This window comes from Passer montanus, unplaced genomic scaffold (assembly GCF_014805655.1).
Source record: "Passer montanus isolate IOZ18808 unplaced genomic scaffold, ASM1480565v1 scaffold51, whole genome shotgun sequence".
NCBI classification, from domain to species: Eukaryota; Metazoa; Chordata; class Aves; order Passeriformes; family Passeridae; genus Passer; species Passer montanus.
The window spans coordinates 3,756,356-3,767,542 of NW_024370041.1; the positions used below are offsets into that span (position 1 = coordinate 3,756,356).

An 11,187-nucleotide genomic window follows, 5' to 3' on the forward strand; every position below is an offset into this window, starting at 1 on the left:
TTCGTTTTGGGACAATTTTTCTCCTCGACGTAGTGAGGGCTTGGTGGCCACCACAGTGTACACGCTACAGGAATGTGTCCCACATTTCATACCATTAATGGAATCATAGAGCAGTTTAGCTTGAAAATGACATTAAAGATAACTTGCTTGAATATTTATGTCTCAATTCCTTAAATAGCTCAAAGTCAACAAACATTTCTCAAGAAAGGCACTCTGAACTTTAGTCTTACTGAGGTTATCCTGACTGGAATGGTACTTAGCTGCAGGCTAGCTACTTTCACAAAATCCCAGAACAGATTGGGTTGGAAGGGACACAGGACCCTCTACCTACAACTGCCCTGGGATGGGCAGGGACACCTTCCCCTAGAGCAGGATGCTCAGAGCCCCATCCAGCCTGACCTTGAACAGGATCCCTTCCAGGGACGGGGCATCCACAGCTTCTCTGGTCACCTCTGTCAGTGCCTCACCACCCTCATATTAAAGAATTGCTTCCCCTGTATTTAATCTGAACCTCCACCCTTTCAGTTTAAAGTGAATCCCCCTTGTCCTGTCATGCCATGGCCTTGTCAAAAGTCCCTCTCCCGCTCTCCTGGAGAGCCTTTAGGTAGTGGAAGGTGCTCCAAGGTCTCCCTGGAGCCCTCTCCAGACTCAACACCTCCTGCTCTCTCAGCCTGTCTCCATAGCAGAGGTGCTCCAACCCTCTGAACATCTTCATGGTTCTCATCTGGATCTCCAATAGGTCCATTACTACAGAAATTTGATATATTCTTTATTGGTGGTGCTTGGTAATAAATCTGAGCAAGGTCATGATGAAATAAATGTTTTATGTAGGACACAGCATTGCTACATGCCAGCACTTCCTTAGAAAGACAAATTTTTTGTCATTGCCCCTGCTGATTTCATGACATCCAGTGTCACCCCTTCCCATCTGGTAGTTGTGAAAAGTATTTGGAGGCTTTTTTTCCCCCGAGGGTCTTATAGAGATTTCATACACACCTTCTTCCATTTATGCAACCCTCTGCATTCAGCCTGCAGTAGGAAAATCCATCCAAGGAGGACTCACCATGTACACCTTCAGGAGAATTTAAGCCCTATTTGTATTTATTCCCATGTTCTCAGGTATTTAAAGTTTTACTTGGTAGATGTAACTTGAAAATAAACCAGAAGTCTTACAAAGAATTGACTGTATTTTTACTGAGCTCTTCAGAGGGTTTTAAGATGAACTGCATGTATTCATTAAGCCTTTTCCCTAAGGGCTATCCAGATAATACTGTTCATTTTAAAGAGGCAAACTATCTAGCAAAAAAACTCCACCAACCCCAAAAACCACAAATGAGAAATCCTGCAGTATGTCTTTGGAAGAAAATGTCTTGTAATCCATGTAAGAGCTTGAGTATTTATATCTCAACTCCTTAAAAAGCTCCAAGTCCACCAACATTTCTTTTAAAATGGCACTGAGAACCTCAGCCTTATTGAGGTTTGTCCTGAATGGAATGGTGCTGAGCTGCAGCCTAGCAAGTTTGACATTATCAGAGAAAGGTTTGAGTTGGAAGGGACCTTAAAGAAATGGCCCTGTGGCTCTTTGGATGATAACCTGAAGCTATCACACTGACAAATGCCTATTTTTGTACTCTATTATTTTCATATTCATATGGATTTTTAACAAGCTGTTTCTCTAACACAGCTTTTAAGAAGCTCACAAATGTTGGAGGCATGTCAGATTACTTTGAGAATTTAAACTTGGGGAAAACTATTATTTTTAAGGAATATAAGGCAGGTATTATCATTAACATAAATCATAATTTTTCTTTGGTAATTATACTAAGTTTTCTAAGAGGCACTTCTGTGCATTAAAAGATGCAAGGGTACAAAACATTTATGACTGTTACTCTGTTGTACTTTTATATTGACAAAAGAGGTAGGATGAACAAAAGCAAAGTTCCACTGAAATGAGAACTTCCAGTCAACTCGGAGTAGATTCCACTGCAGTAGCAATTGGGAATTTAAAGCTTTTATTACATGAGATACTATTGGGAACTGACCTTGCTTTAATCTATAACACCATCTACCTGCAACTGCCTGCATCTAAGATTCTCAAGGCCTTTGTGATTTTAGCCTCACATTCTTTACAATGAACATTTTTATTCTGAACAGGCAAATTGCTGTAAAAACTGAATGGCAGTGGCAAAAGCACAGCTCCAAAATCCTACCCTCTCTTCGGCAACTATTTCAAGGGCCACATCCCTTGTATTAGTGCCACATTATGTAAACTTTTCAGAAGCAAATGTTACAAAATGCTTATTTGTGGAGGCTGCTGTGTAGTGATAGGTGCATGTCAGACAACACCACCCGGCCCTGCAAGACCCTTCCAAGGGATAAAAAATCCTGCAGAGACCATTTTAAGTCTGGAAATAACTTTCCCACAGAAGTACCAAGGAAATATTTTTAAATTCAATTGCTAATTGAGCGCTAGATTATTTTATTAGTTTTTAGACTTACCAACAAACCTGTCTGAAACTCCAGAACTCCATTTAATTCTATTCAGATGAAGAGTGACATGCCACTGAAGATCTCTTTGGGAAAGAGAGATAAATCCACACAACCTGTCTCAGTGTCAAATTTTCACTCTGTACATCCATACAATCCAAAACAGCAGGTAATGGAAAACAGAGAAGCCATTGTTATTAACAGGTAGTTTACTTAATTGCATAGATGTTGTATATAAAGCAACTGAGATATGCTGAAGCAATAAATGTTCTTAAACTCAACCAGTTTGGATTTTTACAAATAAATATTATTTAAAAATTTCAAAGTTAAAATCCAATACCAACAATTAAATGTTAGTTTTCAGATCTGTCTTCAATTCCTTACCTCTCTATGAATTCTTGCTTGCAACCACATTTGTAACCATTTCCTGGCTGGTTGCAAGTGCAAGGTAGGTGCATTCACCACCTGTAGCTCAGCTGAGACTCATAAAATGTTTCACAGTTGTGCTTCCAATACTTGTACCATTTTTACATCCTGCCACCTGTTCCTGCTCAAACTAGTTGCCCATCATGGTAATCAAGAGGTTGTCATGTAATCCTTGGCATGCCCCTTCTGCCCATGATTTACTGGTAAGATCCTTGTGATTATTCAGGTGGGAGGTATGAAGAGCTTTTATTCTTGTAGACCAATGCTTTAAAGTGTTCCTTTCTCTATTTGACCCACCTGTGATTTTAATTTAAAAAGTAAAACTCAGATGTTTGCTGCACTCCATTCAAATGTATGTAAAAAAAGTCTAAAGAACATTGAAACCCTAAGCAATGTAGCTCCTGGAAACCAACAGATTTTAACCATGTATTAGCAGTGTAGGTAAAGGGGTTGACAAATCCTTCTGTTCTTTGAAATAAAGACATCCATCAAAAAGTATGCTAGAGGTTAATGGACCTTTACAAAGGTCCATACAGGATTTGTAAATCTTCAGGGATTACATTTCTTAGCCTACTGCTACCCTTTGTGGTAGATGTAGTGGAAGTAGTTCCTTCCAGCTGAAGCAACTCAGCTGGTGCACTTGTTTGAAAAACAACTGCAAAGATTAGTAACAACTTCACTACTGGATTAAAGAATAACAAATGTATCAATGAAGTCTAACCAAAGCAATTTTCTCAGTTAGCCCTTTATTAAAGAATCAAAACCCAAGTTAAATTTAAAAATATAAAGAATTTAACCTATGTTAAAACCTGAAAAAACAATAGTACTGCAAATATAGAAGGATAACCTTATCCCATCCAAAATGTAAGAAAGGAAAACAGGGGTTTAAACAAAATTAAAATCCAGAAGCTGACATCAGGTGAGTAAAATCCACAGATAAGGTAGAAGTGTGAAAGGAACTGAAAAGATTTACATCTGTTTTCAACACTGTAAAAGAAACCTTTAGAGTTTGTACCCTGGTAGAACATGAAGTCTCAGAAACAAACCTAGCAGGCCTTAAACCAAACCCACTACGAAACACAGCCAAATTCAAAAAGTTAAAACATACCTAAGTTACTACTCATCGTATTAGGCAAACATCTAGAATGCAAAATTTGGCTCGGCAAGTCGGGCAAGGCACTTGGCTCGACAGCCAGGTCTCTGGGTGCTGCTGGTCCTGTCTGCTGGCAAACCACTTGCCCATGCAGGTGAGGCACCACATGGGCCGGCAGTAGCACTGCTGGCATTCCCCCTCGTTGGGCTCCTGGCAGTTCTTGATGAGCTTGATGTTGGCGATAGTCTGCATACACCCTATGCATGGCTCCAGCTCCTGAGGGAGGAGAAAAACCATCAGAGTTGTGAGCTGCACAGAGCCGTTCCTGTTACTGCTTTTTCAAAGGCTTTTAGAAAATAATTTGTGGCAGAATAATCAAGGCAGAACTGTCCCACCAGAAGTTGGGTTTCAAAACCATCAAATGGTTTTACTAGAACACTCTCTAACAAATGACAGCAAAGCTTTTCTCTGAACAGAAAACCCAGAACTGCTGCATAGGACTAACAATTAAACAAAAATGACTGAAAAATAAATGTTCTTTCACTCTCCGAAGAGCTTCCAGCAACCACAGCAAGGTAAGCAAGCAGCCAGCTTTGTCATTCAAACTATTTTTCAAAAAATGTACCAGTATAAAGTATGGAAAACAAACCAAGCAAACATTTAAACAGCAAATGGTTGTTCCTATCTTCCATCTTTCTAAGTAAGAGACATAAATGAGGAAACCAGGGCTGAACTGAACACAAGGACACTCAACCTGAAGGTCCAGAAATTTACTTAATTTTTTGGGATAAAATTGGAATAACTGACTTTGCCCAAAGTTAATTATGCCACATGAACTTGCAGTTGCATATGGGGACAACATCTTGCTATGAAGTGTTTTACAGTTAATAAACAATAATTAGCATTTCCTACATGTCTTCCAGCTGTCCAAGAACTCAACAAAGCTCAAAAGACAGCACACTGAATAGGCACAGAGACCTGAATCTGTTCAAAATGCTCCTGGTGGAACAAAAACCAGCTCTCTCTGTGGTCTCTAGTTCCCATCTCCAGTGGCTCTTCCCTTGTCAGCTCAAGTGTCTGCTCAGCTGCACTGTCAGCTGGGCTGTGGAGCTGATCCACATGAACACAAGCTACTCAGATTTAACTTGTGAAATTAGGTCTTAGCTTTTAAGCAGGAAAAATTCTAGCATAGAAAGATTAAGTAACTTTTTCAACATATTAATGAAGCTTCAGAATAGGGAAAAACTCAATGTTGTATTTTTAATGTCCTTATCATCATCTGTGATGTAATTTATCACCCAATGTCAAACCAAAGTTCAGTAGCTCAGCTGCCACTTAAATGTGTCACAAATCAAATTCTCTGCAAGAAAGCAGCTTTAATATCTTCTCTTTACTGTGACCATCTCTTTTTGCTGGCAGTGCAATCACACACACAGCATAATGTGCAGACACACCTGATCCAGTTTTATTTTATTCATAAACGATATAAGCTGCACAACACTGCCAAAGATACCAGCCCCTCACTCCATCAGCAGAAGCAGTGGACACAGACTCCCTGCAGGGTCACCAGTACTGGTTTAATTGGTTCCCACTGGACAGTGCTCCAGTCACACTTCCATCTGCTGCACAAGTATAATAATGACCAGGTCTCTGTGAGTATTACTGGAAGTAGGACTCTCTGCTGTTATAATTAACACCATATAATAACAGCCATAATAATTATAACTAAAGCAAACCCCAATTAAGAATCATTAGTTTATTTCAGCAGAAGATCCAGCAGAACCTGGCTGTCTAGAAAAGCAAGCTGTATTGGAGCAAACTAAAGCCTAAAGAACAACAACAGCAGCTGTGGCTCTGGCTCCCCATAAACCTTCTGCAAGTGCAAGGTCATCATTTCTAAATGTGTTCATGTAACATTTTAGTAGCAATTATTACAGGGGACTTTATTTCTCTATGTCATTTCTCATGTCTCAAAACTGTAATGCTCACAATACAGCTTGTTCCCTGTAGCAGGAACAGAAGCAGCAGCCAGAGTTCAGGTTTATGACGAGTTTACTGACACAGCAGGTGAGCATTTGTGAAGGAAGCATCACCCTGACTGAGCAAAGAGCACTTGGGCTCCTGGCATCACTGACCAGGAGGCCTGACTGGAGCCAGCCTTGGCTGTATCTTCTCAGGAAGTTGGCTGTGTTGTTCTTGGCTGTATCTTCTCAGTCAGTTAAGGAATCTAGGCCATGTCTTATCAGGGGCCAGCGAGATGAAACTGTAAGTCCTACAGCTGTACACCCACACCAAGGGGCACTTTAACCACCAGTCACACTCCAAGTAAGTGACTGCAGCCCCCAAGCCCATGGAGCTCTCCTGCAGGGCAGCCTCAGGTAGGCAGGAGACCTCTCAAGGGATCAAGACATCCCTTACTTGGTATCTATCAGGTAAGTAAGAGTTTATATTAGATCTAAAACATACTGTATGCAAGCTAGCTGAATTATCAGAAGTTTAGAGAGTAGTAGGGTGTTTAACTGCTGTTCAATTACCATTTAATTACTGACTGAATACTGCTTAATTATTAAATGAGGATTGTTAAGCAGTAATCACATGATGATTATAATTTAATCATAATTTTTCATTTAATCCATATTTTTAATAAAACCTTTTTGTTAACCTCACAACCATGAATTCTCTTAATAATTCACCTGAGATAGCCCTAGGTCATTTTATCATTTACACAGTAACCACAGGCTCATCTATATTGGAACTATAATTGTTACAGACCCACATGGATAGAAAGTCTCACCTGAGTGCTTGGAACTTGGTATGTCTGGTTGATTTCCACCAGAGATGTAAAAGTTTCTAAAAATAAATCACTAAGGCTTTGATGGATCACAACATTAGCTGCATTGCTGATAGGAGCACGGAGCTTCTCCCGGAGCTCCCCATACTCTGTGGAGTTCAACCTGGAGAAGAGAGGATGGAGCAAAATGTAACCATGATTAGCCACCCAAATACCTTGATAACACCTTGCAGAGGTGAACATCTGAAGTGAATCCAAAGAAAAGCTGGTACTTATTAGAATAAATACACAGAATTGTGTTTTCTTGTTTTCTTCTGCTGTTTAGTTATTTGTTTTGGCACAAATTGGTCAACAGAACATGCTGTCCTCATTCATATCTGTGTAAGATTGCCAGCAGGGTATATCAGAGATCAGCTAAAATATCATACAAAAATAAAGGCTTTTGAAGTAATCACCATGAACAAAAGCAACATAGGTATGTAAATCATGCATTAACTCAAAGTGCTGTTGGTACCATTTCTGTCAGCTTTTTAATGCCTATTTACTCAGACAATATCTAAATTTTCAATTATAAACTCTTGAGGAATTTAGTTAGGAGAAATTAGTTATATCATGCAGCAGGCATCACAAGGTGATATAGTACACATGTAGCAGAGGAATGTCAATCTATCAGGTTCTGTGGTTTTATGATACAATCTAAATTGTATCATAAATAGAAAATTCACAAAGGTCACAAACCACTGCTGATTTAAGGCTGCAGCAAGTGTGTTCACACCATCTGCTTCTGTAAATTAAATTTAAGTGATGTCCACAGCACTCAAGTGGCACCTGAGACCTCACACAGATCCTACAGTGACATATCCCTGCTGTCATCCTTTTTTAAGAGCTCTGAACTGTAGTGTCAAAACTCTCCAGCTCAATGCTTCCACTCATTAAACAGTTTTCATGGAGAAGTCCCTGGAAGCCTGCCCTCATTTTCCTACCACTCTCTGGGTTCCCAGAGCCCAGCACAATGCAAGGCTGGCTTAGCTCTAGCTCTCGGTGGTCTCCATTCTTTTTACTGCTGCAGGATAATGTCATTTAACAGATGCTGTCCATGCAAATCAGAAACATTTATAACCAGAGGAACAATTCACACTGAACATGCACAGAAATGTGGCCCACCTGCACAAAAGCAGTTTTCTTCCAGAAATATCTCATTGTATTTGATTCTGTTTCTGGATATATACAGTGACCCTGTATGATTCTGCTACATTCTAGCAGAGATTTACTATCACTGACATCTTATTAGAACAGCTTTTAAACACTGTTCTTGCTGCTATTCTGTTTAGTCACAAAATACATTTGGGCTTAGGACTTTTCTTCCATAAAAGGAATTGTCAAACAAGTCATGTTTTTCTCAGCTCGGGTGTACTCTGGTGCTGAAGTGCTTGCAGAAGAAAATCATTAGTTGTTTAATACTAATTTGGTCATCACTGTCAGAGGTCTATAGAAGTCTCTATTCTTAGCATTGTCATACTTACCTTAACCAACCTCTTGTTCTGAGTTCTGTTCACCTGGATCTCTACCATAATCACCTCTTTGCCTTCCTTGTGCTTGCCCCACTTGCACACCTACAAGTCTGGTGATCTGCATGCTTTTAATTACCTAATAAATGCTCCTGACATACAAATTTACAGCAAAAAGACACCTTTTCAAATATAATTATAAGACCACTAAGATGGCTTTTAACAACACAACAGCAAAGACTTTAGCACCCTTCTACTCAGAGGTTTCTGCTGAACTTGTATTTTAGCCTAGTTACACAGAGTCCAATGAGATAAACTGCATGGGCCCTTGCAAAACAAGCCCTAATAGTTCACAATTGTTATGATGTACTGCTATGAGAACATATAGTCAGAAAGAGACCAAAATTTCTTCCTTGTTTTAGGGGCAGTTGGCTTGCAGTCACTCAGTGAGAGCTCTTCTGAGCAGTGATGAAATTGTGAGCCTTAAGCACAAGGAAAAATCCAAAGCCATGGATGACCAACAGACGGTTTTAGACAAAGAGCTGTTTCTCCTCACCCAAAATTTAGAAGACCAAAAATTCTACCTTTCATTCCTGTTCTCCATCTCCCACCTAATTTTATCCAGTTACTTCTTTCTGCATCCAGCACAATCCTCTCCCTAAGAATGGATCAAAGAGGCCAATCCCTTTGTTTATCCGTTGTGTAGTCAGTGCTGCACATGCATGAAGCTTTCTGAACAACCTTCCCTGTACTGCGTGGCAGAACTGCACATACAGCAGCCCTGAACACCAGGCAGGGACCAGAAAGGAAGGGATGAGACCAGGGTGTCTCCAGATTGGTGACAAAATGCTCTCTCAGCACCATCAAACAGCACACACATAACAGGTTCAGCAGTTGTTTTACCGGATATCGAACGCCTTGACGTAGGGATTAACGCTGGCCACGCGGATGGTGAGGAACTGCACAGGCACGTTGGAGTCTGGGGTGAGCTCGTGCTGTCTGGAGTCTGTCACCGTCAAGTGAATGTCCTGCTGCTGGGCAACATGTAAACAGTAGGTGGTCACTTTAATCACCCACGTGTCCGTCACGATCACCCTCGCCCCTGGCGCTCCGGTAGCGAATTTGTCGATTCTCCTAAATTCTGTGTTGATGGAAGAAGCTACTGCCCTCCAGCCTGACTGTGGCAGGGCGTGAACAGCGAGTGTCCGGGCTAGAGGATGATTATTCCAGCCTTTCCGTGACCAGTAATATGCCAGGGCACTGGTGACTGCTGGGAGGAGAATGGCGAAGAAGAAGAAAGTTTTCCACTCTTTTGAAGCCAGGTAGAAAAAACAAAGATGTTTTTCAGGTGCAGCAAAGCACATACCAAGGTAATAACCTGCAAGGGAAAAAAAAACTTACTTTCAGAAAGCAATTAAGTACCTGCAAAAGCAGATACTCCTGAATCATATGGTTATCTAACCAGTGAGCTCAGCTCCAACAGAGGTATTTCTGGATGACTTCAAATTCAAGCCTCTTATCTCAAGGAATCTGAGGTAAATTTTTAGGCATCAATAATTTTTACCAAAATTATATACCTAAAGGAAAGTGATCTGAATTCGTTGTTGAATAAAATTACCTGTGAGATGCCACTTAGTTTTAGGGGAATTATATGGCTAAAGGAAGCCGATTTGCATTCCTTGGTTAAATCACAGAATCACAGAAGATGATGTAGTGGAAGAGACTCACAAGGATTATCAAGTCCAACTCTCAGCCCTGCACAGGAACCCAGACTGCAATTCCTTTGGGAGCGCGGTGCAGCCCGCTGGTTACGGAGCTGGGGGAGCTCACCCCGGGGCAGCCGGGGCGCCACTCACCGAGGGGCAGCAGGGAGTGCGCCAGCAGCGTGCCGGTGCTGCGCCGCAGGTGGTACTGCACGAAGGCCGCGTCCTCGCTGCCCAGCCAGGCGGACAGCAGGCTCTGCACCGTCAGCCCCGCCGAGCGCACCTCGTCGGGCGGGAACACGAAGCACACGGCGAACACCAGGTAGGCCAGCGTGAAGGTCACCGCGGGGCTCTCCATGCTGCGCCCCGCGGGGCGCCGGGGTCCCCGGGAGCGGTAGCGCCCGCCGCAGCGCCGGCTGCTCCAGCGGGGAGCGGTGCTTCCCGCCGCTCCAGCGGTGGCTCCCCGGCAGCCCCGGATGCTCCAGCGGCAGTTCCCCCGCAGCCCCGGATGCTCCAGCGGCAGTTTCCCCCCGCTCCAGCGGCAGTTCCCGCCGCGCCCCCGGATGCGCGGCGCGGGCCGGCGGGGCGGGAGCCGCCTCCCCTCGCACGGACGGTCCCCGCCCCTCCGTCCATCTCCTCCCGCCCCTCCGCGCCTGCCCCGAGCCACGTCCCCGTTCCGGCCGGAGCCGGAGCTCACCCGCGCCCGCCCAGCCCCGGCCCCAGGCAGTGTCCGCGCTTCGGGTCATGCTCCACAGCCCTGGCAGAAGGAGCCGAGTCCAGTTCTTCATGACTCTAAAAGAGCTCTGCTGGATGAGGGCAGCGTCTTTCTGGAGCAGGGAAATGGCCTGTTTTATTTAAGCGTCGGGAAAAGCTTCTCTTTGCTTTTCCTTGTGTATTTTATGTAATGTTTTCTAATATTTTCTAATGAGGCAGGCATGTAGCATCTTAAAATGTCCTAAAGGGAGGTGTGTTTCGAGGTATCTTCGTACACCCCCAAACACAGTAAAGGGAGAGGCCTGACGGGAATATCTTGTTACTACTGAAGTACAAACAATAGCTGATACCCACAAGATTTGCTGTTTCCTATGGAATGTAGGAAACCCCCTGCACGCACCCCGTTATAACCACAAACTTCCATATTTATCTGTTTCAGAAAAAGGGGAGATTGTATAACTGGAA

General features: G+C 42.8%; 1 protein-coding gene across 1 annotated transcript; it reads right to left on the minus strand.

The window, feature by feature from the left end:
* Window positions 1–3,335: 3,335 nt before the first annotated feature.
* On the minus strand, window positions 3,336–10,598 carry TMEM129 (transmembrane protein 129, E3 ubiquitin ligase). The gene is made up of 4 exons (XM_039723956.1): window positions 10,162–10,598; window positions 9,209–9,683; window positions 6,801–6,960; window positions 3,336–4,282 (listed from the first exon to the last, which is right to left on the minus strand). The coding sequence occupies exons 1-4, from the start codon at window positions 10,364–10,366 to the stop codon at window positions 4,034–4,036; spliced, it is 1,089 nt and encodes a 362-aa protein (XP_039579890.1). The 5' UTR covers window positions 10,367–10,598; the 3' UTR covers window positions 3,336–4,033.
* Between the last annotated feature and the right edge of the window lie 589 nt (window positions 10,599–11,187).